We start from the raw sequence: 27,916 nt of genomic DNA, 5'->3' as shown, positions 1-27,916 counted from the left end.
GCGCCCATTGGCCGCCGGGCCCCCTACGTGCCGCACCACGTCACCAAATCTGAATAAGGATGCGCGAATTAGGCGGCGGCCAGACAAAGATGAGGATCGGGACCGCTTGAAAGTGGGGGAAAGTGCCGGCGTCTCCGCCGCCGCCGCCGGGGACAGCCGCTCCGCAGCGCCGAGCCCAGCCGCCAGCCGAGACATCTGGGGGAGCCCGGAGCCGGCTGCGGGGCGCGCGACGCGGGGCATGAGGCTGTGAGCGCCGCCGCTCCCCGCCCTCCCCGGGCCGCCCGGCGCCAGGCCAGCGACCACCCCAGGACTTGACGGAGGAGTCTTGGCCCGGCCCGCACTCGCGCGGCGGCGGCCGAGACAAGAGGCGCGCGCGTGCGCGCGCGCGCAGGCAGGGCCGAGGCGCCCCGAGGGCCGTGGGGGGCGGGGGGGGGGCGCCCGGAGGCAGGTCCAGGCGGCCGGAGCCGCCGGGGCGCGGGGCTATGATGGTGCACTGTGCCGGCTGCGAGCGGCCCATCCTCGACCGCTTCCTGCTGAACGTGCTGGACCGCGCGTGGCACATCAAATGCGTGCAGTGCTGCGACTGCAAGACCAACCTGTCCGAGAAGTGCTTCTCGCGCGAGGGCAAGCTCTACTGCAAAAATGACTTCTTCAGGTAAGAGGCCGCTCGGCCCCGCGGCCCGCGAGCCGCCCTGCGGCCGCCTCGGCGCGGGCCCGGGGAGCACAGCCCCTGCCCTGCGGCTTCCCGGGCGGCCGCGCGTCCCGCTCCCCGGCCGGCTCCGGGCGACGAAGAAGGTCGGAGGAAGAAGGTCGCTGCCACCTGGCGTGGGCGCCTCCAGGCCCGCTGGGAGCCGGGCAGAGGGGGCCGCGGGGGTGGGGGGTGGGGGGCGGGCAGGAAGGCTGGAACTAAGAAACTTGCTTCCCACCCGGCCCCCTGGGCGCCGTCATGCCTCCAATCTGGTTCCCGGGGAGGAAGGATTTTTCCCAAAGTTCCAGAGGCTTCTGACACCCGGCAGGACGGCCCCCAAAGCTGCCTGGACCCAACGTCCCGGTTCCAGAGGGGGCTTGGCCATGGGGTGTGGGGGAGTGTGGGGAGGGGGGAGGCAGTCCAGCCTCTCCTCCCGTCTTCCCAACTCCTTAAACATTTTTCTCCCGCGTGGGAAAGTAGAAATGAGATCCCAGGTGAGGGCCAGGACCCCCGCCCGCCCGAGCTCCAGCATCCTGTGCTGTCAACTTCCCCGGGGCAGTCGGACCCCCCAAAGCAGTCCAGTTGCACCCAGCTGCAGAATCTGCCCCCCCCTCAGCCTGGGAGGCGGCTGGGCCACTTGCCCCGAGCGGCCTTTGTGAGTGTGAATTCCGGCCCAGAGGGGGTGGCCCCAGGAGAAAAGCTGCTTGGGGCGGGGTGGGGGAGCATCAGGGAATTTGAATAGGAGAAAATGTCAGCCTCGCCCCTACACGTGTAAATCCCCAGCCCCAGGCCTGAGGCCCCTAATGTGGCGCCCTTGCAAAGCACCTAATGATTTTTGATAAGGTGCATATGGCCAATTACGCCGCCGGATAAGGGCAAAAGTGACTTATGGCTTCTAATGCCCTCACTACATCAACGTCACCCAAATTCACCCTGTTTAGAGACGTGGGTGTGAGTGGGATGTCGGGCCCCAAGTCCTGGGCCCTGCACCTCCGTGCACCTCCCCCTCCACCCCTCGCCCCTCCCGGTGTCAGGCTGGTTTGTAGACGCCCCCCCCTTTCCCACCCACCCCCAAGCCCCACACACTCAGGGAAGAATGAGGAGAAGGCGGGGAGCTTTGAGTGGTCCAGCGTCTGTCCGGCCAGGCAGGGCTTAAATGAACCTCAGCTTACCTCATTCTTCTCCCAAGAACCCTGGCTTTTGGGGGGCTCGCAGGGTCCAGAGTGGGGTGAGAGGGGAACTGAGACTCTCCCCTGCTGGGGCTCAGCAAAGGGAAGGGCCCCTCCTTCCTGCCCCGGTTGGCACAGGAGCCCGCCCCCCCCCACTCCCCATTCCAGGCCTATTGGCCCTGTCTTCACCCCCAGAAGTCTGAGCTGGAAAGGATCCAGGGGCCAGAGCCAAGAAGTGGCCCCGACCCACCTGCCCGGTTGGAAATCCGTCACAGTCCCGAGGGCACCCGGCAGGGATGTGGGGTGCGGGGCCATCTGGGGTGTTCCCTTAGCAGAGAGGAAGGCCTCGCCCACGGTGGCTGCGAGGGTCCAAAATAGGCCTGACGAGGGCACAGCGGGCCCCGCGCTCGCTACCGGACACTTGTCTGGCCGCCTCTCCGGGGTCTCCGCCGGAGAGGACAGAACTGGGGGGGGGGGTGTCTCCTTTGACAGAGGCCGCAGTGGAGGCGCCTCAGAATTGGGGACAGGCGGGGAGAAATCAGGGGCCGCCGAGTGACGCCGCTGCCGTCCCGTGTGCAGGCGCTTCGGCACCAAGTGCGCCGGCTGCGCGCAGGGCATCTCCCCCAGCGACCTGGTGCGCAAGGCCCGGAGCAAGGTGTTCCACCTCAACTGCTTCACCTGCATGGTGTGCAACAAGCAGCTGTCCACGGGCGAGGAGCTGTACGTCATCGACGAGAACAAGTTCGTGTGCAAGGACGACTACCTGAGCTCCAGCCTCAAGGAGGGCAGCCTCAACTCAGGTGGGCGCCCCGGAGGCGGGGGCGGGGTGGAGAGGCTGGGCCGGACGCAGCGCTGGGGTCAAGTGTCCCTCCCCCGCCCCCACCGCCCGGACTGGGCACTGTGTTCCCCCATCCTTCCTTCCATTCGTTCATCCCTCTCTTGCTTCTTTGGAGCGCTGAGGAGGGCCTGCTGGAGAGGCCCAGAGGGGTGCCCGGTTTGGCTGAGAGGCACCTGTCCTTCCTCCTGCTTTCTCCTGTCCCCGCCCCCCCCCAGAGTGCTCCCTCCCCCGGTCCCCGCCCTCGGGGCAAAGGCGGCAAAATGCAGAGGGGGGTTGAGAAAGGTCCTGCCAAGGCTCTGCCCCACCTGGAAGGGACAGCCGCTCCTGGGAGCAGGGGTGTCTGGGGAAGGGGCTGTCGCGGGAGGGAGGGACCCCCAGACCCCACCCGAGAGGCTGCGGCTCAGCTGTCCCCCTCTCACCCCGCCGCCCCGCAGTGTCCTCCTGTACGGACCGCAGCTTGTCCCCGGACCTCCAGGACCCGCTGCAGGATGACCCCAAGGAGACCGACAACTCGACGTCGTCGGACAAGGAGACGGCCAACAACGAGAACGAGGAACAGAACTCGGGCACCAAGCGGCGCGGCCCGCGCACCACCATCAAAGCCAAACAGCTGGAGACGCTCAAGGCGGCCTTTGCCGCCACGCCCAAGCCCACGCGCCACATCCGCGAGCAGCTGGCGCAGGAGACCGGCCTCAACATGCGCGTCATTCAGGTGCGGCCCGGCCGGGGGCCGCCCCGTCGCGCCCCGCAGTTCCCGAGGCCCCGCGCGCGCGCACCGCGCCGGGGCGCAGAGACGCACCGTGCGCGACGCGTCGGGCCCAGCTGCGGGGCCTCCGATCCCCAAATCCAGCCCGGGCCCCGCCTGGCTGCCCGTCCCCCAGCCTACCACCCCCCGCCCGGGGGTGCGATGTGTTGTGGAGCTCCCTGCATCCCCCCCTCGCCCGGGGCCAGGAGCGCTGTGCGCCTCGCTGGGGTACGGGCCCCCCTCCACCGTCCGAGCCGAAGCGCCGACGGACAGAAACGGCGCGGCCGGAGCCGGCCGGGCAGCAGGGGCGAGGGGAGAGGCTGGCGGCGGCCGGGAGGCCTTTATAAAGCCGTCAGGCCGCGGGCGGGCCCCGGCGCAGGAAGCCCCAGCCTTTATGAGTCGCCCCACGGGGCCTGGAAATCCTTCACCCTTGGCTGGTTCGCCGCCCGCCCAGGACACTCTCCACCTCTCCGGGCTTAATCCGGCCGGGCCCCCGCCTCCGGCCAGTGTCGCTGCGCGCTAGGACCCAGCGGGGGTGACCCGAGCAGGGGAGGGAGCGGCCCCCCACCTCCAGCTCACCGCCCCCCTCCTCTGCCCCAGGTGTGGTTCCAGAACCGACGGTCCAAAGAGCGCCGCATGAAGCAGCTGAGCGCGCTGGGCGCGCGGAGACACGCCTTCTTCCGGAGTCCCAGGCGCATGCGTCCGCTGGGCGGCCGCTTGGACGAGTCGGAGATGTTGGGGTCCACTCCGTATACCTACTACGGAGGTAAGAGGCGGCTCGGGAGTCCCGCGCTCTCCCCGCCTTCCGGCCCGGACGGCGTGGCGGCGCGCCCCCCGCCGACACCTAGGGGACCCCGAGTCCCCCTGCGTCGCTGGCCCCGAGCGCCCTGAGCGCCGGACGCGTAATCCCAGCTGCTTCCAGAGGACCAGCCCTGCCCGCACCCCTGGGGCACACGACCCCGTGCAGGTGGACCCCCATACACTCGTCGATCCACGCAGATCCCACGCACCCACTCAGGCCAACCCCCCCCCCATGGGCCCCCGGTGGATTTGGCTCCAGCGGGAAATCGGGGCGCCACCGAGACAGGTTCCGAAGGCGGGGCTTCCGGGCCAGCCTCCCCGGTCCCCGGGTGCGGTCCGAGCGTGGAGGACGCGCGGGACCGCGACAATCCAGGCGCCTGCTGCTGCTCGGCCGGGGACAGCAGGCCCAGGTCTCAGGGGCTCGGGGGACAGGGGCCAGCTCCATGGGGCCTCCTGTGTCCCCTTCTTCCACCACCCCTCTTTCCTTCACACCTGCTGAAACGGCGCCCCAGTTCCAGCCGGAGTTTCTAAGGCCCCGTTGGTTGCTCCGCGTCTCTCTCTGTCTCTGTCTCTCTGACTCTCTCTGTGTGTCTTTCTCTGCCTCTGTCTCTCTCTGTCTCTGTTTCTCTGACTTTGTCTCAGCCCCTGTCTCTTTGTCTCTGTCTCAGTCTCTCTTTCTCTGTCTCTCTTCTCTCTCCTCTCTCTCCCTCTTTCAGCCTCCGAATGTGGGGGCGCCCAGTGCTATGCCCGGGGCGCGCTTCGGGTGAGCCCCGTGGGCGGGTGTCAGGCGAGAGCCCCGGGGTCGGCGCGGGCAGGCGCGCGGTGACGCGGCTTCGCGGCGCGTCCTGGCCATTGGGTGCTGCCCGCGGCGCTGCTTTGGGTGGGGGAGTCACTGTGGTTTGGGGGGAGGCTCCGACTTGCGGGACATCGCAGATCCTAGACGTGTCCTGGCTTCTCCCTCACCCCAAACTCGCTGCGTTGGTCCTTTACCACCGGGCGCACAAAATCCAAAACTCGGCGGCGCCGGGGCAGGGCGGAGAGGGGGAGCCCAGAAATTCCCCCGCCGTTGTCATTCGCGAGGTTCCCTACTTGGGGGGAGGGGCCGGCGTACCCCCCACCCCCCCGCATCCCGCACCGCCCTGCCCGCGGGTCAGCTGGATGGGGCGGGGGCCTGGACACTCCGGGTCCTATCTGCTCCGAACAGGGGAGTCGAGGCAGGGCTGCCCCCCTCCCCGGCCCCGCCAGCCCCCACGACACAGCCCCGCCTAATCCGCGCGAGGGCATCCCGGCGCGGCCGGGCGGCGGCGGGAACGGGGCCGGGCGGCGGGCCGGCGGCTCCCCGCGGGAGCGCGGACAAAGCCCCAGCTGCGGCCTTTGTGCCTTTTCACTCCGCGTTTGTTCCAATTACCTCCGGCCTGGCCGCCATATGGGAGGAGGCGGCGCGCGGCGCGCGGGGGACGGGCCCTCGCGGGCTGGCCGGCTCGCCGCCGACTGCCGCCGTCCCCCATCCTCTCCCCTCCGGGGCCCCCCAAATCCGGCACTTGCAGCCCTTCCCTTCCCGTCCCTTGCCGGAAGAATGGAGGGAGCGGCTTCTAAAAAAGTAATCCGGGTCGTTTCAGCCGCCGGCTGGCTACACCGTCCCGGAGCGCGGCTCTTCTTTTGAAGGGATTTTGGGACCTGGGGGGTCGAGGGGCTAGGGGTGTCAGAAACTCTTGACTGACACCCCCAAACCGAGCCGGGCCGGGCTTTGCAGAGCAGACCTGGGTTTCCCGAGCTCCGTTTTTCCCACCGTATAAAGCGGGTTATTGTCATTTATTCAGGCTCCAAGGTGGTCCTGGCCTGGAGCCCAACACCCCACTCGGCCATGGGCCTGGGGCTGGGGTGAGGGACTGTGGGGGGAGATCAGAGGCTGTGCGACGGGAGGGAAACGGTTTGGCAGTCCTGAATTTGGGGACTAAGCCAGTGTGCCTTGTTTTCTGGAGAAGAGAGTAGCGCGCGAGCGATGCGGGGGCAGGTTCTCAAACGGGTTCAACGCCTCCAAGTGCTTCCCCCAGCAGATGCGCTTGGGGGGGGGGGGGTCAGCCCCTTAACCCAGGCCCCGGGAGCTCTGCCCATGGTGGGGGTGACTGGGAGAGGGTCTGTTGTGCCTCGGAGGCTCAGCTCCCTCCCTTCCAGACTGGAGATGCGGGTGCAAATGTTGGGACCCACTGACATTCGCGGGAAGGGCGGCAAAGCGATCGCGGCTGGCTGACCACCGACCACTCCCGTCGGCCCGGGGAGACGCCCAGTGCCCCCTCCGTTTCCAAGCCCCCAATGTCGCTAATATCCCCAGTGCGTTCCCACCCGCGCCGCTGGCTCAGAAAAAAAAAAAAAAAAGAACGGGGCGCGTCAGTTTCGCGCCGCGCTCCCCTCCGAAGCTGGGGTTTCTCTCCTGTCCGCACCGGGGCACACCCGGCCGGGTCCCCCTCTGCCCGACGCCGGCCTTCCCGGTTCCTTTGCTGTTCTCGGGCCACTTTGCTCCTCCGGGCTGCGCGCTGTCTCTGGCCGGCTTTGGGACGGGTCCCCGCCGGCCGCCCCGCCCCATCCTCCCCCAGGCGCGTCTCGGACTCCAGGCCCCGAGTCTCCTCCGGGTCGCCGCCGCCGGCCCCCACCTCCCCGGGGATGGGGGTGGGGGGTCCCCGCCGGCCGCCCCGCCCCATCCTCCCCCAGGCGCGTCTCGGACTCCAGGCCCCGAGTCTCCTCCGGGTCGCCGCCGCCGGCCCCCACCTCCCCGGGGATGGGGTGGGGGTCCCCGTCCCGCCCGCACCCCGCGCGCGCCCGGCGCCGCTCACTGCGTCTCCCCGTGCCCTCCGCAGATTACCAAGGCGACTACTACGCGCCCGGAGGCAACTACGACTTCTTCGCGCACGGGCCGCCGTCGCAGGCGCAGTCCCCGGCCGACTCGAGCTTCCTGGCGGCGTCGGGAGCGGCCTCGACGCCGCTGGGCGCGCTGGAGCCGCCGCTGGCCGGGCCGCACGCCGCGGACAACCCCCGCTTCACCGACATGATCTCGCACCCGGACACGCCCAGCCCCGAGCCGGGCCTGCCCGGGGCGCTGCACCCCATGCCCGGAGAGGTGTTCAGCGGCGGCCCCAGCCCGCCCTTCCCCCTGAGCGGCGCGGGGGGCTACAGCGGACCCCTCTCGCACCCCAACCCCGAGCTCAACGAGGCCGCCGTGTGGTAAAGGCCTCGCACCCGCCCGGACGCCGCCGCCCAAAACCAAAACGCCCGCCGCGGACCGGCCTGGAGGAGGAGGAGGAGGAAGGGGGTGGGGGGTCCGTCCGCTCTCCGCGACCCCCGCCCCCCACCCCACCCGCCCCGCTCTGCACCCCGCGGGGCGCGCTGGGACCTCCCCATCCCGATCCCCGCCCCGCGGCCAGCGCGCACCGGCAGCGGGCAGCCGCCCGCAAAGTCTTGGGACCAAAGTCAATACTCCGGGGATTTCCAGCACATTCTAGACGCGCCCCGACGCCCCAGCCCACCCAGCGCCGCCTCTTTGGACCCACGGCGGGTTGAGGACAAGGGGCGAAGACCCTCTGGGGTTATTTTCCTTTCCCCCTCTCCTCCCCTTTCTCTGCCATCCGAGGGGGCATTTGTCAGCGTGGTCCTCGCCCCGCTTTCCCTCCCCCGCTCGTCTTAAAAGATGATAAGGAAAAGAAAGAGCTGGCAGGGGTGTGGGGAGGATGCGCAGAGGAGAAGATGGGGAGGATGGATGGAGAGGAGCGAGCGCAGGGCCCCGCGCGGACGCCACCTGCACGTCGGCGCCTCCTGGCGGCCGCGCGGGCTCCAGGTCAGCCGTCCAGGGAGGCGTGGGACCCCCCAGACTGCGCGGCCAGGCCCGGACCCCCCCGCCCCCCCCCCCGCGCCCCTTCTGACTTTAACGTTTATTTTGAACGGGGGGGCTCGGGCGCACACACCACCCTCCCTCCCCCGCTGGAGGCGGGCTGTCAGGACGGACAGTATTAACACTTTTTTGAAAGTTGACCGCCTCTAGTTTCCTTATTTTGTATAAAGGAGAAACAAATAAAGTATGTTTTTGTGTTTACTGTTTATTTATTGTACTCTAGTTATCTGGGGTTGGACATTTTTATATTTTTAAGAGGCGGGTGGGCAGAGTGGGGGAGGGGCGGCAGAAGAGGTTTACCTAAAAAAAAAAAGAAAAGAAAAAAAATTGAACTTTTTTAAGAAGAAAGATTAATAAAAAAAATTCATTTTCCCTCATTGCTGCGTGGTTTCTTTCTTTTTGTCCCTGCCTGCAGAGTCTGAGAATAAAAATGGAATAATTCTTGTCTCCGACGCATTCAGATTTGATGGACACACAGACCTGATTTTCTTAATCTGGGCTGCTGTTGTGACTAGCACAAAAATGTGGCCAGTCTCAGTCTCACCCCCCAAGAGCCCCCAGTTGTTTGTTTGTTTGTTTTTTAATGAAACCCCAGAACCAAAAGTCTGCCTGGCACACAGTAGGCCTTTGAAACATTTGATGCTGTGAGAACATGGGATTTGTTTGCCTCGGTAAGTCCAAGGGGTCCAGCATCACTCCTGATTATGCTCCGTCTACTTCCAGGTGCCTGTGGGGAGGGGAGGGGGAGGAGGGAGGGGAGGCGGGAGGAGGGAGGGAAGAAGGGCACCGAGGCAGGAAAGAAAGAGGAGGAAGAAAGGAGGAATAGGGAAGGGGGAGACAAAGGGAGGAGGGAGGAGGGAGAGGGAAGGGAGGAAGGAGGAAGACTTCAACAGCTGAGCGCCTCTTTATGTGTGAGCCGGGGCTCCAGGGGGTGTGGCCCGAAAACCAAAACTAATAACAGGAAGCAAGAAAGAGGGTGCAGGGTGGAAGGAAAAGGAAGAGGAGAGAGAGAGAGGGAGGGAGAGAAAGAGGTAGAAAGGGAGGGAAGGAGGGAGAGGGAGGGAGGGAGGGAGAAGGAAAGGAAGGAAGAAAGAGAGGAAGATTTTTCCTTGCATGTAGCCAAATCGGGCTCAATCCCCCCACCCTATATGGCCCCCTCAGCACCTCCAGAAGTGACCCTCTATGGGTCCCCTGTCCCGCACCCCTGCTCACCCCCATTCCTGCACCCCTGCTTCCCCTCAGGACGGGCAGAGAGGACCCCCCCCCCCCCCCCCCCCCCCCCGTCTCTGCAGGGGACTCCGAGCTCTGCTCCTGCAGGGCTACTGCCAACGGGGGTCTGCAGGCTCTGACCCTGTGCAGAGTAGGATCAGAGGTCCCCAGTGAGGCCCAGGAGGGGACAGGAGCAGCGTGGGGGTCACTGGCCAGGCAGCAGTAGACACAGGGACTTCAGCTCCCAGAGAGACCCCAGGATGGACCGACACCAGCCAGCCCCAGGCCCTGTGACTGGAGGGAGAGAAGGAAAGAGGAGGGAGGGGTGAGGGGGGGAGGGAGGAATAGAAGGAAGGAGGAGGGGAGGGGGTGTGGAGGGGAGGAATGAGAGGGAGGGAAGAGAGGGATGAGGAGGGGAGGGCGGGAAGGGAGGGGGCAGGAGGGAGGAGTGGAGGGAGGGAGGGAAGGGGGAGGAGAGGAGGAAGGGTGAGGAGGACGGGAGGGGGAGGGGAGGGAGGAAGGGAGGGAAGACGTAAAGGAGGGACAGGAAGGAGGAGGCCGGGCACTCCCCTGGCCAGGAGCAGATTGCCAGGCCTGAGGCTCTTGCCCAGGTCCTGGATGGGCTCAGGTGCCCACCCGGGCAAACAAAGCCAGGGGAAGGGGCATCGTGGGAACAGCCACGAACGGCCACAGCCCATCCACGTGCCCTGCTGCTCCCTCTCGCCCCTGCCCGCGCCTTTCCTCTCTCTTTCTTGTCGTTTATTTATTGAGATTTCCGACGGGGGCAAAGCCCTGTGGGTGGAGTGGGGGGGGGGGGCAAGGCTGTCACCTCGCCCAGGAACACCGGGACGTGGGGCCCTGCCCTGCGTCTCCTGCCAACCACCACACCCCAGGCCGCCCCTGGAGCCAGGACCAATATTTAAAATGCAGGATGTCCACGGCGGCTGCTGCTCCAAGCCTTGTCGCACAGTCAGAGATATAAACAGAATAAATTAGCTCTCGGCTCGGATTATGAGGATACCCATCTCCTGACCGGAATTTTAAGTCCTGCCCCTTTGGTCGGGCTGCACGTGGCTGATTTATGGCCGCCGAGGTGCTTCTCTGCATATTTCTCTGCTCAGCCCAGTCGCTGCCCGAGTTTACCCTTCCCGTGCCATTAGCGTGATTAGCGCCGGGCTCGGCTCACGGCAAATGGGCCGTTTCTGTGATGAACGGGACCCTCTCCGGCCAGGCCTGGGGAGGGGGCGTCTCTGGTCACCTCCTTCCGCCCCGTGGCTCCCCCCAGGGGACTCCCGAAAGGAAATTCCCCCCTCGGTGCATCTGGCAAAGGTTCAGGAAGTCCGAGCTGGGATTGTTCTGGAATGTTCCAGATAGTTGGCAATACCAACAGGGAGAGGGACTGAGGCTCTGAGGAGTCAGGAGCCAGAGCTGGGGAGATAACCCCCCAGCACAGCCCCGGGTTCCCCACACACACACCTCCTGGCCCCGCCCCCGCTTCTGTGAGCCCCCTCCGGACTCCAAGTGGGTCTCGCGGACCAGCATTACCCCAGAACCGTAGGGAACTTGCTTAGAAACACAAGTGTTGGGGCCGGAGCAATAGCACAGCGGGGAGGGCGTTTGCCTTGCACGCAGCCGACCCGGGTTCGATTCCCAGCATCCCATATAGTCCCCTGAGCACTGCCAGGAGTGATTCCTGAGTGCAAAGCCAGGAGCAACCTCTGAGCATCACCAGATGTGACCCAAAAAGCAAAAAAAAAAAAAAAAAGAAACACGAATGCAGGATCTCGGGGACTTGAGACACGCCCAGGGCTGTGTGACCTGCCATTGGCCACTCGATCTCTCTGGGCTGGCCATCCATAAAAAGGACACAGTAGGGGCCAGAGGAGTAATACAGGGAGGAAGGCGGCTGGCCAGTCCCCAGACCGCACAGGCGAGATGCTGACGGGTCAGGAGTGAATCCTGGGGGCGGCCCCAAGCAACCCCCCAAAGGACACAAAAATGTCTGACTTCAAAGGTTGTTGTCAGGGTTAAAATAGGGCGTGGGGGGCCGGAGCGATAGTCCAGCGGGTAGGGCGTTTGCCTTGCGCTTGGCCGACCCGGTTTTGATCCCCAGCGTCCCATAGGGCCCCCCCGCCCCAGCACCACCAGGAGTAATTCCTAAATGCAGAGCCAGGAGGAACCCCTGAGCATCCCTGGGAGTTATCCAAAAAGCAAAAAACACCAAGCAAACAAATAGGGAGTGCCCCGCCCCCCCCAGTCCTGCCCTTGCCCCTGTGAGGCCTGGGTTCAATCCCCGGAGGAAATCGGGGCTCAGCACCTGTCAGCGCCCTGTGGTGGGGCCAAGAGCCTGAGGTGGTCTGACTGGCCCTGAAGTCCCTGGGGTGTAGCCCTGAGGCGAGTCGTAAAGGCCGCCCTGGGGCTGTGTGGTTGATGATGGCTAAGCAGAGCAGTGCCCCATGGCCATGGTCACCCCGGGCCATTACTCGCCGCTGGCATCATTCTGTTTTCCTCTTTGAACAAATGCTAAGCAGATTTTTTTAAACTTATCATTTTTTAAATTTTTCTTTTCTTTTTTTTATGATTTTTGGGTCATACCCAGCCTTGCACAGGGGTAACTCCTGGCTCATGCACTCAGGAATATTACTCCTGGAGGTGCTCGGGGGACCATATGGGGTGCTGGGAATCGAACCCGGGTCAGCAACGTGCAAGGCAAGCGTACTACCTACTGTGCTATCGCTCCAGCCCCTGATTTTTCCTTTCTTTGTTTCCTTTTTTTGGTGTTATAACTTTATCAAGCCATGTGTTTAGTTAACCGACGTTCAATATCCCAACCCCAATCCCACCCCCACTGCCACCACCACTATAAAAAAAAAAGATTTTCGTGTAGGAAAGGAAAAAAGGCACACCTGTTGACGAAATTCTAGAATGGAAGTTGATCAGATAACAAAGTTGTTGTGATATTCAAATCAATAGGGATGGAAAATCAATTTATGCGAACATTGTCATATCTGATCGCAGGCTGGCTGAGTCCTTGTCTAAGAATCGATGACGCTGTTTCTTGCTCTAGGAGGTGTTGTGTGGCTGCCTATGTAGCCACGTGGTCCCGAGACTTCAGGATCCAAAGCCTGGACCCATGAGCCCCACAGTGGGAGGTGGGCGTGGCTGTCAGCGCTTCCAGAAGTAGGGGGAGATGGGGGGAGTCGGCCCGCCTGACTCGGAAAAGTTCACCAGATTCTCAGCCTGGGCACCGGGGACCTGAAACTGTCCTCAGATTGGCGCCTGCAGAGAACAGTCATGAGGTGGTGGAGTTGAGCCCCCTGTGGCTGCAGTGAGAGGCAAAGCTGATGCTGCCGTAGTCTGAGCATGTCTCTCACCAACACGCCTCCCTTTGCAGCCTCTTGGCAGTGGGTCACTTCCAGAACCTTCTTTCAGCTGTCGTGCAGCCTGCTGGAAATTGACGGGGACCGTGGAGGCCGCAGCAGGCTGCAGCGAAGGGAGAGTGACCGGCCATTTGTGGCAGAAGCAGGAGCAGAATGGCGGGGGAAGGACTTTGTACCCCGAATAGAAGCATGAACTGCTAGTGGGCCCCTCGACAGGATGCTTGCCTCGCACACCACTGACCGGGTTCGATCCCCGACACCCCATGCCGTCTCTCGGGCCCTGCCAGGAGTGAGCCCTGAGCACAGAGCCAGGAGTCAGCCCTGAGCACCCATAGGCAGAACAAACACCCACTATTGTAAGCAATAAAAAAACTTCAAGTTAAATAAAGAGAACTAGGAAAGAAGGTGAGAGGCGCAGGATGCAGGGAGCAGGAGGCAGCGTCGGCCAGAAAAAGGAATCAAGGGAAGCTGGTGAGGGGCCGGAGCGATAGCACAGCTGGTAGGGCGTTTTCCTTGCACGCGGCCAACCTGGGTTCAATTCCCAGCATCCCATAGGGTCCCCCGAGCACCACCAGGAGTAATTCCTGAGTGCAGAGTCAGGAGTAACCCCTTAAGCATCGCTGGGTGTGACCCAAAAAGCAACAACAACAACAAAAAAAGAGTTTGAAGGTGCCTGGCAGCCCTGGATCTTGCTTTCTGAGCTGGTGGCCACGTCCCCCCTCGCTGTCTGGACAGGCCCCTCCAACCCCACCCCTGGGCCCCTCCGCTGGCATCAGCAAAGGAGATGGCACGCACGTGGTCCTGAGGCTGGTTCTTGTCGCGGGAGACCCGTGTGGCTGCAGTTTGGAGAGTCTCAGGGGGCTGGAAGGGAAAGCCAGGTGACACGGGTCCGACCGCACAGGGAAGGGTGGTGGCCCCCGAGTGTACCCGGCGTCCGCGCGAGGCCCTGAGTCTGCCTGAGACACACTCAGAGCACTTGGCAGGCTGGGGAGGGCAGCCGGAGATAGCGGGGCAGATGCGGGGTCTGTCGGGACACACTCGCCGCTCCCCTCTCTGCTCCGTGGCAGACACGCCTCAAATTCCTCAGAGGGGTTTGCACCTCATTCCGAAGAACTCCGACATCCGGAGGCAAGGGCACCTGTCCGGGGGTCCCCTCACGAGAAGCCCCTGATGCCCCTTTCTGCCCACTGAGCTATCCAAAAAAGAAGTCAGGTACATCCCCGCAAGCCTGCCTCAGTTTCCCCACCAGTACTGCCTCGGGCTGGGGGTTCACGGGAATCCAGCCTCACACTCCGGTCCCTCTGCAGCATGTTCCTTCGGGGGGGCCTTCCCGCACCCCGGCTCCCAGGCCAGTGCTCCGTACGAGGCAGAAACTTTGATATTTGTTCTTCAAACATTTCTTTTATTCTTTAGGGTTTTGGGGGAAGGGGACGCTGGGTGAAAGTAATCAGTTTTCGGACTTAAGATAAAAAATCGCAGCGAAGGGCCGGTTTGACTCCTTATAATTAATGGGGCGGCTCGTAATAGGATTCCCCTGCCCATGGCGCTCCCAGGAAACACCTTTTTACATAAGATATTGCCCACCCGGAGTGGCAGCGGGTGATTTATGGGGTTCCTGGCTCCAGAAAGCCTCTCCTGGGGTTGCCCAGCCAGCAGGATTTATCGGGCAGCGCACAAGGCGGGGACAAGCCTGGGTGACATTTCAGGTGGAGTTTTTTTTTTTTTCCTTTCTTTTTTTTTTTTTTTGACTTTTTGGGTCACACCCAGTGATGCTCAGGGCTTCCTCCTGGCTCTGTACTCAGGAATTACTCTTGGCGGTGCTCAGGGGACCATCTGGGATGCCGGGGATCGAACCCAGATGGGCCAAGTGCAGGGCAAATGCCCTCCCCGCTGTGCTGTCGCTCCAGCCCCCCTCAGGTGGAGTGTAAAAGGCACAACAGAGGGGGTGCAAGGGCAAGGCTGATGAGGGAGGCAGCTCCACCAACAGAGTTCCTGAGATGGGGCTTCTATCTGGGGGGCCAGAGCTGGCAGTGCTCAGGGCTGACTCCTGGCTCTGTGCTCAGGGATCACTCCTGGCAGTGCTCAGAGAACCATATAGGGCGCCAGGGATCGAACCCAGGTCAGCCGCATGCACGGCCAGCACCTTCACTCCTGTGTTACCTTGCCCATCCCGAGACGGTGTCTTAGCAGATTTATAAAGGGAGGGTGTGGGGGGTGTCTGTCGGGGGCTAGAATGGGGTATCTGACTCAGTCTGATCCCTGGGACCAGCCTGTCACCCCCTTTACCAGGATGAGCTTGGATGGGGCCACCCTGCAGAAAGGCATCATGTCAGGCGTCCCTGGACGGGCCCCCGCAGGACATCTCAGGGAGCTGTGACCCCCAGCTGCCTGGGGCTGGTACACCCCGCTTGGCGTGAGGGCAGCTCTGGGAACTTCCCCAGCAGAGGCAACAGACTTTGGGGGATCAGTATTGGCCAAAAGGGCTGGGCCAGGGAGGAGAATGCTCCACCAGCCCCTTCACCACCGTCACCATCTCCCCTGCTGCCCCAGGACCTTTGCACCTGCTGTGCTCAAAGCCCTCAACCCCCCCCCCCAGCCCTCCCTTCACTCTCCTTTCCAGAGAGTCCTTCTTGGACCCCCTAAGAGACTTCAAAAGTGAGCCAAAAGATGAGACGGTTCAACAGGTACCCCGCGGTCTCCTGAGCACCCCTCGGGTGACTTCTGAGCACTGAGCTGAGAGTAGCCCCTGAGCCGACTGGTATGACCCAAAAGAAAAAAGAAAAGAAACCAATTTTTCTGGAGCAACCAAACAGAGCTTAAAAGGCTCCTTCAGACGGAGCAGGGCTGACCCGCGCGCTCCTGTCCACACACAGTGCTCCCTCCTGGAGCTCAGTCCCCCTCGCTGGGGCCGCCTAAGTGTGGGCGGGCAATGGCTGCCAGAGACAGATGCAGAAGATGCAGTGACTCTCCGCATTCTATAAACACAGGGATGTGTGTGCCTCCCCTCCGCCTCCCTCCCTCTCCCTCTCCCTCTCCCTCTCTCCCTCTCTCTTCCTCCCTCTGTCTCTGTCTCTGTCTCTGTCTCTGTCTCTGTCTCTGTCTCTCTCTCTCTCTCTCTCTCCCCCCATATGAGAGTCTGCCTTCCCTGCAGCTCTGGGGCGCTCGGGTTCCCCCTCCCGCAAGCTGGGCCCCCTGCTGCGCTTCCCTGGTCCCCCCTCCCCCCCCTCCCCGCACTGCGGGCAGGGCAGCACCTCTTGGATAAGCCAGACGCTCCTTCCCAGTGCTCACGTCACTGGGACTCCTGGCTGAGGAGCAGAGCCAGGCACGGAGGGGGGGGGTGGGGGGGAGCGGGGAGGGGGGAGTCAGGGAGGGTTCGGCCGCACCACGTTGCCCTCCCTCACCCCGCCCTGTTCCTCCCGGCCCCCCTCCCCTCCCTTGGGTGCCAGCCAGGGGCGCCCAGCAGGTGAGGGACCTGTGTTATCTGCACGGCGTCAGCAGCCAGGGCTGCTTATCTCCAGCCCCAGGAGAGGCGCGCACAGCAGCTGACGGGCTCCCAGGAGGTCGGCCCAGGCGCAGCGGGTCCCTGGGGGGCGACGGGGGGTCCCGGCAGGGGCCCTGGCACCACCCCCCGGCCCTCCCGGCCCAGCCAGCTGCCCCCTTTGGAGACGCGTTGCTGCCCCCTGGCGGTAGAAAAGTTGACTTCACTATCTTTGAACCTGGCTGGACCCCATCCTGTGGGTGGGACCCCCAAAGAGAGAGCACCCCACTGCGCCCCTCCCCCATGCCCACCATCCCGGCCAGAGCCCGCGTGGGCCTCAGTTTCCCCGTAGTAAAATAGGGATGATCCTAATGGTTTCCACTTGGACGACAGAACAGAAAGTTAGGAACCGAGCAATAGCACAGCGGGGAGGGCACCTGCCTTGCACACACCTGCCCAGGGCTGAATCCCGGCGCCACCTATGGTCCCAGAGCCCCGCCACAAGAGACCCCTGGGCAGAGCCAGGAGTAAGCCCTGAGCACTGTCAGGTGTGACCCAAGAGAAAGAAAGAAAGAAAGAAAGAAAGAAAGAAAGAAAGAAAGAAAGAAAGAGAGAAAGGAAGAGGAAGGAAGGAAGGAAGGAAGGAAGGAAGGAAGGGAGAAAGGAAGGAAGGAAGGAAGGAAGGAAGGAGAGAGAAAGAAAGAAAGAAAGAAAGAAAGAAAGAGGAAGGAAGGAGAGAAAAAGAGAGGAAGGAAGGAAGGAAGGAAGGAAGGGAGAAAGGAACGAAGGAAGGAAGGAGAGAGAAAGAAAGAAAGAAAGAAAGAAAGAGAGGAAGGAAGGAAGGAAGGAGAGAGAGAAAGAAAGAGAAAGGAGAGAAAGAAAGAAAGAAAGAAAGAAAGAGAGGAAGGAAGGGAGAAAGGAACAAAGGAAGAAAGGAAGGAGAGAGAAAGGAAGGAAGGAAGGAAAGAGAGAAAGAAAGAAAGAAAGAAAGAAAGAGAGAAAGAGAGAGAAAGGAAGAGGAAGGAAGGAAGGAAGGGAGAAAGGAAGGAAGGAAGGAGAGAGAAAGAAAGAAAGAAAGAAAGAAAGAAAGAAAGAAAGAGGAAGGAAGGAGAGAAAAAGAGAGGAAGGAAGGAAGGAAGGAAGGAAGGGAGAAAGGAACGAAGGAAGGAGAAAGAAAGAAAGAAAGAAAGAAAGAGAGGAAGGAAGGAAGGAGAGAGAGAAAGAAAGAGAAAGGAGAGAAAGAAAGAAAGAAAGAAAGAGAGGAAGGAAGGGAGAAAGGAACAAAGGAAGAAAGGAAGGAGAGAGAAAGGAAGGAAGGAAGGAAGGAAGGAGAGAGAAAGAAAGAAAGAAAGAAAGAAAGAAAGAAAGAAAGAGGAAGGAAGGAGAGAAAAAGAGAGGAAGGAAGGAAGGAAGGAAGGGAGAAAGGAACGAAGGAAGGAGAAAGAAAGAAAGAAAGAAAGAGAGGAAGGAAGGAAGGAAGGAGAGAGAGAAAGAAAGAGAAAGGAGAGAAAGAAAGAAAGAAAGAAAGAAAGAGAGGAAGGAAGGGAGAAAGGAACAAAGGAAGAAAGGAAGGAGAGAGAAAGGAAGGAAGGAAGGAAGGAAGGAAGGAAGGAAAGAGAGAAAGAAAGAAAGAAAGAAAGAAAGAAAGAAAGAAAGGAGGGAGGGAGGGAGGGAGGGAGGAAGAAAGAGAGAGAAGAAAGGAAGGAAGGAAGGAAGGAAGGAAGGAAGGGAGAGAAAAAAGGAAGGAAGGAAGGAAGGAAGGAAGGAAGAGAAAGGAAGAGAGAGGAAGGAAGGAGAGCAAGAAAGAAAGAAAGAAAGAAAGAGAAAAGAAGAGGAAGGAAGGGAGAAAGGAAGGAAGGAAGGAGAGAGAAAGAGAGAAAGAAAGAAAGAGAGGAAGGAAGGGAGAAAGGAACAAAGGAAGAAAGGAAGGAGAGAGGAAGGAAGGAAGGAAGGAAGGAAGGAAGGAGAGAAAGAAAGAAAGAAAGAAAGAAAGAAAGAGGGAGGGAGGGAGGGAGGGAGGGAGGGAGGGAGGGAGGGAGGGAGGGAGGGAGGGAAGAACATTCCCTGGAGTGTTTCTGGCATAGGACTGTGAAAGCGGGCAGGGGCTCTGAGACGTGACCCACCTCCCCCTGCCCTGGGCAGCTCCCCGAGGGACGCTCCACCTGGCAGAGCCCCCTCCACACCCGCTTCAGTCCTGGAGCTGCTTCACCCCAGAGCAGGCCTCGAGGCTGCCCTGCACTTCCTGCGCGTTCACGGAGGAGAAACAGCAAACCCTGGTGACGTCAGCTCAGATTTATTGGCCAGAGGAGGGCTCGGAGAGCAGCCTGGGAGGACTTCCTGGAGGACGTGGCCAGCACAAAGGCACAGGGCCGCGTCCCTGCCACCGGCGGCCACCGAGGCGCGTCTGCCACCGACGGGGTCTCCTGGGGCCTCTCAGAGCACGAGCCTTGGTTTTCATTTCTGGCCCAGCTGGGTTTTCAGGGCCTGCAGCTCCCGGCTGTCAATGCTGTTGCCCCCACACACGATGACCACAACGGAGGCCAGCGGGGAGGGCAGGCGGCCCTCGGCCTGCAGCCGGCCCAGGAGGCCCGAGTAGATGGCGGCCAGGGCGGCCCCGCAGGCGGGCTCCACCAGCATCCGCTCGTCATCTGCCGGCGAGAGAACCGCCAGCTCTCAGCACCAACCCCACTGCCACCCCCCATGCCCCATCTACGTGCCTGGCCACCCCCTCACCCTCACCCTCATCCAGCACCCAGCACCCAGCACCCAGCACCCAGCACCCAGCACCCACCCACCCATCCACCCACCTATCCATCAACCACCCAGGCACCGTTCACCCACCCTCCATCTACGCATCCTTTTACCACCCACCCGCCCCCACCCGCCCTCGTCCCCCTGGCCCGTCTCCCCTCACCCCTGCTCATCTACCACTCAGCCCGCATCTCCTGGGCACTTGCCCTGCAGGAGAGGGAGCCCCGGCCCCGCCCTCGTGAGCGCCCCCACCCCCACCCCCGAGGCTACTAAACCCAGGCTCTGGGCAGGGCCTTGGGGGTCGGGGGGAGCCCGTGAGGACTGAGCAGGCAGCCAGAGGGAGGAGGCGTGAGCACTGAGGATGGAGGCAGCAGGACCTGCACTCCGCCCTCTCCCGGGTTGCTCGAAGGCACCCGCCCGGCAACGCGAACGCGAGGGACGGAGTCTAGACAGAGAGGACGGGAGGGCGGGCGAGGGACTCCTGGCTCTGCGGGGGACCCTGCGGGGTGGGGGGCGGCGTGCGCTCACCCAGGAACCGCTGCACAGCGCTCACAGCCTCGGCGTCCGCCACCACCTCGGAGACCACCTTGACCCGCCGTGCGCACTCCAGGGCACCCGCTGCCACCGTCTTGGCGCCCAGACACCTGGCCACACTGGGGGGGGGGGCAAGAGGGTGACCCCCTCACCCCCCCCTTGACTCAGAAGGGCTCAGGAATTAGCACCTGTCCAGCCCCTCACTCCCAGACACGTGACCGTGCCTTGATGGCCGTCACTGTTTTCTTCTGCTGTTTCCCCGCCCAGAGAGGTTAAGGAACTGACTCGAGGGCACACAGCAGCCTGTGGCAGGGTGCATCTTCAAGCCTGAGCATCCTGGCTGCAGCACCCCTGCTCCTAAGTGGGTAGCTTTGGGGTCGGGAGAGGCAACCTGGAAGCTTCCAGAATGCACTCCAACCTTGAGTGGCCCCGGGCTTCCCCTCACCGAGCCTCCATGGCCCCATCTGGAAAATGGGCCCATGACTGAGCCTAGTTTGGGGTAGTAGTTTTGGGTCCCACCCAGCAATGCTCAGGGGTTGCTCCTGGCTCTGCACTCAGGAATCACTCCTGGCGGTGCTTGGGGGACCCTATGGGATGCTGGGAACCGAACCTGGGTTGGCTGTGTGCAAGGCAAACGTCCTCCCCGCTGTGCTACCGCTCTGGCCTCTCTACTTGCTGCTGTGCATGGGTCACAGCTGGCAGTGCTCTTGGCTACTCCTGGCTCAGTACTCATTCCTGCAGTGCTCAGGCATCGGGACTGTGGGCCAGGGTTCCGGCATACAGAACCTGCACCCCAGCCCTGAGCTGGGACCCCAACCTCTAGGAGGCCAATCTGAGCGCCCTGCCTTTGGGGGCTGATTTCCCGCTGCGTGTCCACTGCCCCATGTGTCCACTGTCCCTGCTTTTCCACTGTCCCTGCTGTCCACCTCCCCTACTGTCCACTGCTCCTGCTCTCCACCGTACCTGCTGTCCACTGTCCCTGGATGTCCACTGCCACTGCTGTCCACCGCCCCTGCTGTCCACCACCTCTGCTGTTCACTGTCCCTGCGTGTCCACTCTCCCTGCGTGTCCACTGTCCCTGTGTGTCCATCTCCCCTGCTGTCCACTGTCCCTGCATGTCCACTGCCCCTGCCGTCCACTGCCCCTGCTGTGTGTCCACTGTCCATGTGTGTCCACTGTCCCTGCTATTCACCACCCCTGTTGCCCGCTGTCCCTGCGTCCCAGCGTCCCCACAGCCCGTGATGTCTTGGGCAGTGGCAGGAAACTGGCCGCGCAGAGGGGCAGGACGGGGGTCGGGAGGCCCTTGAAGGGCCACAGTCCTGGGGCCCCGGGCCAGCCCTCCTAGCTGCCCCCCGCTCCGGTTGGGCCTGGGTGTCTGGGGCAGGGCCCCTGGCGCATACCTGGTGATGTCCGGGAGGGTCACCAGCTTGCCCGCCCTGAGCGCAGCGTGGAAGGAATCGGCCCCTCGGGTCTCCACGGCGACGATGGGCACGTCCTGCCAGCCCACCTGCTCCAGGCCTGCGGCCACCCCGGCCAGCAGCCCCCCGCCCCCCACGGCCAGCACCAGGGCCCCGGGCGGGGACCCCAGCGCTGCCTTCAGCTCCTGCACCAGGCTGGCGTGGCCTTCCCTGGGGAGAGGGGGGCAGAGTGAGGGGGGTCGGGAGCAGGGGGGACCCGCCTGGCTCCACCCCCCACCCCTGCCCGGCAGCCTCCGCCCCCTCCCTCCCCCATTCATCCCGCGGCCACTCGCCAAGCAGGAAAGTGGGTGCATGGTGCCGGGGACCCAGCTGGCGCCCATGTCCCTCTGGTGCCGGGGCCACGTGTGGTGCTCCCTGCTGGGTGACCCCAGGCAAGTGATCGCCGTCCTGGGCCTCCCTCCCAGTCCCCTGAGGCTGGGGGACAGGTGCTGCAGCCCACTGTCCCCTTCCCTCCTCTCCGGGCCTCAGTTTCCCCTTCGCCAGGCGCGGGCAGAGGGCAACCTGGAGCCGCCGCGGGCGGGGTCCACGCACCAGATGAGCGGGTGGTCGAAGGGGGGCACGTCCACCCAGCCGTCCTGCCTGGCCAGCTCGCGCGCCCTCACGTTGGCCTCGTCCCAGACCTGTGGGGGACGACGGGACGGAAGAAGCCCCTGGCGGGCCTGGGGGGCAGAGGAGCCTCCTGCTGGGCCCTCAGGGGACCCCAAGAGGAGAGCCGCGCCCCCAGATTCTGGCGGAGCAGGGGGCGGGGTCTGCGTCCCGCCCACCAACCAGGAGCGAAGCTGCCCGCCCCCCGGGGCCCCTCCCACAGCCCCTCCGAGACCCCCTCACGCCCGAGCAGCCGCCCCAAATCCTGAGACCCCCGAAGTCCCGGCGCTCGGGGTCCTGGGTGGTCTCCCGCGCCCCGCCGCACCAGCCCCCCCCATCCCTCCCCCCTTTCCTCTTCTCTTGCTTTTTTTGGGGGGATTTAGGGCCCTCCCCCGCGGGCTCAGGGGTTCCTCCTGGCTCTGCGTCAGGAATGACCCCTGGTGGGGCTGGGGGACCCTGTGGGTGCGGGGTCACTCGCACCCGCTTCCCCTGTGGACCTGGCTCCACCCCCCCACCCCTGCCCGGCAGCCTCCACCCCCTCCCTCCCCCATTCATCCCACGGCCACTCGCCAAGCCTGTCCACTCACAGCCCAGGGCGTTGGGGCCCGCCTGTGCCGGCCCCCCCACACTCCACCAGGCGCTCTCAGCCGAGGGCAAGGACGGACGCCAGCTGGCCTCGACCTTTCCCGGCTCTGCGCTGGCCGGGCGGGGGGTCCAGGTCCCGGCCTTGGTCCTGCTGAGCCCGCCGGGGCGGCCTGACCCGCTGCCCAGGCCTTGAGCGGAGATGCTGTGTCTCTCAGCCCTGAGCTGGCACCGACTGTTCGGCCAGAGCAGCTGCAAGGACGGAGAGGGGGGGCGCCTGCGGCCCCCACCTGCTCCCCGCCAGCAACGGGGAGCAATGGGCTCGGCACCCGGGGGTCACGGGCACCCTAGGATGGAGGGAAAGGAGGAGAGATGAATGGGTGAGGGAGGGAGGGAAAAAGGAAGGAGGGAAGGAAGGAAGGAAGGAAGGAAGGAAGGAAGGAAGGAAGGAAGGAAGGAGAGGGAGGAAGGAAGGAAGGAAGGAAGGAAGGAAGGAAGGAAGGAAGGAAGGAAGGAGAGGAGGAGGGAGGGAGGGAGGAAGGAAGGAAGGAAGGAAGGAAGGAAGGAAGGAAGAAAGGAAGGAGAGGGAGGAAGGAAGTAGGGAGGGAAAGGGAGGGAGGAAGGAGGAAGAGAGGGAGGGAAGGAGGGAGGAAGGAAAAAAGGAAGGAGGGAAGGAAAGAAAGAGAGGGAGGGAGAGAGAAAAAGAAAAGGAAGGAAGGAAGGAAAGAAAGAAAGAAAGAAAGAAAGAAAGAAAGAAAGAAAGAAAGAAAAGAGGGAGTGAGGAAGGGAGTAAGGAGGGAAGGTGGTTGGGAGGGAGGAAGGAGGCAGGGATACAGGGAGGCAGGGAGGCCAGGGAGATGGCAGGTGCGAGGCCATGCAGGAGCAGAGGTCCGAGGTGTGGAGACAGCCTCCCTGGTCCCCACCTGCTGTCTTTCCTTGGTGCACCCTGGGGTGTCTCCTCAGGGCGGGGCAGGGCCCCACCTAGCAGCCCAGCCCCCGTGGGGATGTGGGGGCTGCCCCCCCCCCGCTTACCTTCCCTGCCAGCTGCACCTCGGCCCCCTCCCCCTGCAGCCGCTTCACCACCTGCGGGGAGGAGCCCTCGGGGAGCACGATGGTGGCGGGGAGGCCCAGCTTCCGGGCGGAGTAGGCGGCGGCGATGCCCGCGTTGCCCCCTGTGAGGAGCGGGAAGGGAGAGGGCAGCGGGCGGCAGCCGCCTCGCACCCTCCCTGGGCCTCTGCGCGTCCGCCCTCCCCCCTGCCCCAGAGTTGAGACTGGACCCATCCAAACACTGAACTGCCTGGCGGTGACTGGACACCTGGGCTCAAGCACGTGCCCATGGGGAAGCCAGTGGGAAGGAAGGAAGGAAGGAAGGAAGGAAGGAAGGAAGGAAGGAAGGAAGGAAGGAAGGAAGGAAGGAAGGAAAGAAGGAAGGAAGGAAGGAAGGAGGGATGCAAGTGCTCGTGAGTCACAGGAAGGAGGCGAGCCCGGAGCTCCAGGCCACAGGCCCGTGTGAAGGCGAGACCCGCGTGGGCGGGAAAAGGCCAAGGAGGGAGTAAGGGGAGCTCCTGGATCCCGCCGTGCCTGAAACCCGCTGATCCCGACAGTCTTCCTGAAACGGTAACCGCGCTCCGCCAACGCCTGTCAACTAAGTTCCGGCCCTTCTCCCTAGAATCGTGGTGGGTCCAAGGGGGCTGGGCCTGGACATCGCCGCGTCTCCTGCTCCGCGACCCCCGTGGTCCCTGAGGACCCCCATGCGGCTGAAAGGGAAAGTCACCTGAGGAGCACACGAGGTGTCTGCAGCCCCTCTTGGCCACCTGGAAGAGAAGGGGTGGGGGGAGACCATCCAGATGGGGTCCTGGAGGCCTGTGGGGAGCCGGACCCTCCCCCTCCAGCCCTCCTCCACCCCACCCTGCTTGGGTCCCACCCAGCTGCTCTTCTTCCCTCCTGCCTTCACCTCCGAGCACCCCACTCCATCCCTCCTGCCCTCCACTCCCCTCCTCCTGCGCCACCTCTCTCCTCCCCTCCTCCATCCCCCCTGCACCACCTCCCTCCTCCCCTCTGTCCACACGGCTTCACCTCCTGGCAGTAGTGCCCGATGCCCCGGATCTTGAAGGAGCCGGCCGGCTGCACGTTCTCACACTTGAGGTAGACCGTGGTGCCCAGCAGCTGGGACAGCGCCCAGCTCTCCAGCAGAGGGGTGCTCACGTGGAAGTGCTCGGCCCGACCGTCCCCCATGGCTCCCGCCACCTAGGAGACCTGCAGGAGAACAGGGGTCGGCCAGGCAGCTCCCGGCGAGCCCTGGACGCAGGAGGGAGACAGGAAGCGCAGAACCCCTCAGCAGCCAGGCTGACTCTGGGCCAGCCACCGTGTGGGCCTCTGTGGGCCTCAGTTTCCCTCTGGACAAGAAGGTGGACAAAGGGTTATTCCCTGGACGGTCCATCTCTCTGCGGTTATGCTAAGGAGAGAGGGCGGCAGCAGTCACGCGATTGGGAGGTCACGGCGTGAGCGCCAAGTACCTGCGAGGCGGCTCCGAGTGTGGGGGCCCAAAGCAGGCGGAGGGACCCTGCTTAGCTGAGCCACATTCGGGTGGGAAGAGAGTCCCAGGACTTCAAACAGGAGTGACCGGAGGGGCCTTTGCAAGAACGATCGGGACAACGCTCTCAGGCTTCTGTACAAGTCAGTCCTTTTTTCTTTTTTTTTTTTTTTAGCTTTTTGGGTCACACCCGGCGATGCACAGAGGTTACTCCTGGCTCTGCACTCAGGAATTACCCCTGGCGGTGCTCAGGGGACCATGTGGGACGCTGGGAATCGAACCCGGGACGGCCGCGTGCAAGGCAAACGCCCTACCCGCTGTGCTATCACTCCAGCCCCGTCAGTCCCTTTTTTTTGAGGGCGGGAGAGATAATACAGCAGGTAAGGCGCTTGCCTTGCCCGCAGCTGACCCGGGTTTGAGCCCTGGCGGTGAGTATGAGTGAGTGTAAAGGCAAGAGGAAAACAAGTGTCCTGGCAGGAAAATATACGAGTTAACACATGAGCCTCCTGGGGTTGAATTCGCCCCACACGCAGTACCTGGACTTGCCACTAGGGGGTGCGCTGCTGCCTCCCGCCAGGCACCTACTGAGCGCCCCGGTGCGGCCACCCACAGGTGCCAGGTCCCTGGGCTGGGTCTGTGCCCTTGTCGGGATGACCCTGCGATCCCCAGAAGGAAAGCGGAGACCCTCCACCCCCAGCCGTCTCACGGAGGGCTCGTGGCCCAGCCCCCGGATGCTCCTTCCTCCTGGGTCCCTGAGCTCTGGGGTCAGCCAGAGACCGAGCCAGAGAGCTGCCCTGCTTCCCCTGCTGGGTGACCCGGCCCAGGTGTCTCCACCTCTCTGTGCTGGTTCCCCTTCCGTGAACAGGGACTCAATACAACAGCCCCCAGCGCACGCACCTTCGGGGGGCAAGGGAATGCCGTCTGTTCCTTGCTGGTGGCACTCGGAGCTGCCCTGCTACCTCTGGGCACCGAGGGGTGCACCTTTCCCAGCAGTGTTCTGGGGGTCAAACCCAGGCCTCCTGCCCACAGTCCCCACCAGCTGCTACTCAGTGCTGATCCCTGTTATGGGCCAGGAACAGGCTATGTCATCTAGAAGCATCTAGAAGCATCTAGAAGCATTGTTCTCCCAGGCCTCAGCCCTGTTACCTTGACTTCCTGCCCACACGCGTAGGAAGCTGTTCGCCAGACACACACACACACACACACACACACACACACACACACACACACACACGTGCGTCAATTTTTGTGTCCGATTTACAGTCCGAGGGCCCCGGAGGGGAGCCACCAGCCCTGGGGAGAGCCCGGAAGTGCCTCTGCAGACGGATCGTGACAGAGTCCCTGCGAGGTGCAAGCGAAGGCGCAGCGTCTGCCTGGAAATGTTGATTTTTGTTTATTTTAAAGATTTATTTCTGGGGCTGGAGAGATAGCACAGCTGGTAGGGCATTTGCCTTGCACGCAGCCGACCCGGGTTCGATTCCCAGCATCCCATAGGCACCGCCAGGGGTAATTCCTGAGTGCAGAGCCAGGAGTAACCCCTGTGCATCGCCGGGTGAGTCCCAAAAAGCAAAAAAATAAATAAATAAAGATTCATTTATTTGCTTTGGGGCCACACTCGGCGATGCTCAGGGCTTCCTCCTGGCTCTGCACTCAGGAATCACTCCTGGGAGTGCTCGGGGGACCCTATGGGATGCCGGGGATCGGACCCTGGTCAGTTGCGTGCAGGGCGAGCGCCCTCCCCGCTGGGCCACATGGTTCCAGTCCCTGCCCTGGAAACGTTGAATCACTTCGGATCATCATGCCCGATTCAGTGGGAGCTGGACCCCCTGTGTTATCTCAGCTCCTCATCACGACAGCCCCCCTCCCCCCCATCCCCCCCAGAGATCCTGCTCTTCCTGCCACAACAGGGACAATGAGACAGGCCCTGAGAGGCGGCACAGCACACCCAGGGTCACACAGCCCGGAAAGGCCCAGCAGGGGTCACACGCCGACCCTGCTCTGCTGCTGCTGGCTCGACCAGCTCCACACCACTCGCCCCTGGTCGTCTTCTATTATGACGAAAGGTTTGAGCAGAAATACTTTCTCATCCGTAGTCCTTTGGAGCCCGGAGCTCTGGGTTATTCAAGCAGTTACACAAGAGCCGGGCGGGCAGCAGCCGCGGGCCAAGCCCCAGGCGCCCCGGGAGGTCCCGGCCGGGACAGAGGGAGGTGAGGCCAGGCCTGGGCGAGGTCCCAGCACCCAAGACCTCCAGCGTCCTGTCTCCTTGTGGCCACCCTCTGTGTGGGGCGGGTTTGGGGGCCGGGTCTGGTGGGATTCATGGGCGGGGGTCTGATCCCAGCTGAGTGCCACCCGGGGCCGCTCCAGGGGTCCTTGGGACAACCGTGTCCCGTGGGGGCTCCTGAGCACAGGGAGGACCCCCCCGGGCTGGTGCCCAGAAGCCATCGGGTGTCAGATGCCACAGGTGTCAGAGTTAGACGCCCAGGTCGCCTCCCTCCACCTCAGGCCCGGCAGGAAGCCACGGGCACCTCAGAGGGTCGATATTCAGGGGAGGGTTTAGGCCGCCCTCCAGCTCATCCCGGACTTCGCCCCAGAACCTTCCAGACTCAGACCCAATCACATGCACACAGAGCTCTCGCCAGCCCTGTCCGGGCCCTGACAGCCCCACTCGGACGCCCCCCCCACCTCCACCGGCCCTTCTTACCTTGGCGCCCCAACAGTGCCCAGCCTGGCTCAGCCGTGGCCCTGGCTCAGCAGCTGGCCCTGGGGCACTGCCCAGCTTCCTGCAGCCCAGCCCCTCCCCCATTAAAGGGACAGCCGCAGGCTCAGAGGGACGGCTGTGGTTTCCCCAGGGGTGGCCCATTAGACAGATGAGGAGATTAAGGCTCAAAAAGGCCACGGCCTTGGCCCTGCCACCTCGTCAGTAAGAGGCACCCCTGACCTGCTACCCTGGGCCCCTTCTTTCTTGATTTTTTTTTCAAACTCCTTTCTTCAAATAACCTCAGTTTCCCTGGACCAGCCTCAGGGAAGACGCTCTGTTGGAGTGCTCGCACGTTCTCCTAAACTAGTTACTTGCCGTTCCTAAACGTCATTTTTTTTTCTTCTTGGGTCACACCCGGTGATGCTCAGGGGATTACTCCTGGCGGTGCTTGGGGGGTCCTATGGGATGCCGGGGTTCAAACCTGCGTTGGCTGCGTTGCAAGGCAAACGCCCTCCCCGCTGTGCTACGCTCCGGCCCCAACATCTTGTTCCTAACGCAGTTGCT

At 63.1% G+C, this 27,916-nt stretch overlaps 2 protein-coding genes across 2 annotated transcripts; one reads left to right on the top strand and one right to left on the bottom strand.

Moving 5' to 3' along the window:
- Positions 1-58: 58 nt before the first annotated feature.
- On the top strand, positions 59-7,558 carry LHX5 (LIM homeobox 5). Its single transcript, XM_056107154.1, has 5 exons — positions 59-655; positions 2,437-2,657; positions 3,130-3,407; positions 4,041-4,206; positions 7,097-7,558. The coding sequence occupies exons 1-5, from the start codon at positions 483-485 to the stop codon at positions 7,462-7,464; spliced, it is 1,206 nt and encodes a 401-aa protein (XP_055963129.1). The 5' UTR covers positions 59-482; the 3' UTR covers positions 7,465-7,558.
- Positions 7,559-18,622: 11,064 nt separating this feature from the next.
- On the bottom strand, positions 18,623-24,369 carry SDSL (serine dehydratase like). Its single transcript, XM_056107155.1, has 7 exons — positions 24,198-24,369; positions 23,896-23,935; positions 23,154-23,293; positions 21,486-21,574; positions 20,877-21,104; positions 19,471-19,595; positions 18,623-18,839 (listed from the first exon to the last, which is right to left on the bottom strand). The coding sequence occupies exons 1-7, from the start codon at positions 24,354-24,356 to the stop codon at positions 18,646-18,648; spliced, it is 975 nt and encodes a 324-aa protein (XP_055963130.1). The 5' UTR covers positions 24,357-24,369; the 3' UTR covers positions 18,623-18,645.
- Positions 24,370-27,916: the final 3,547 nt, after the last annotated feature.

Source organism: Sorex fumeus, unplaced genomic scaffold (assembly GCF_029834395.1).
Source record: "Sorex fumeus unplaced genomic scaffold, SorFum_2.1 ptg000155l, whole genome shotgun sequence".
Lineage (NCBI taxonomy): Eukaryota > Metazoa > Chordata > Mammalia > Eulipotyphla > Soricidae > Sorex > Sorex fumeus.
The sequence above is the reverse complement of the archived record's forward strand: the minus strand, read 5'-3'. Positions and strand labels throughout refer to the sequence as shown.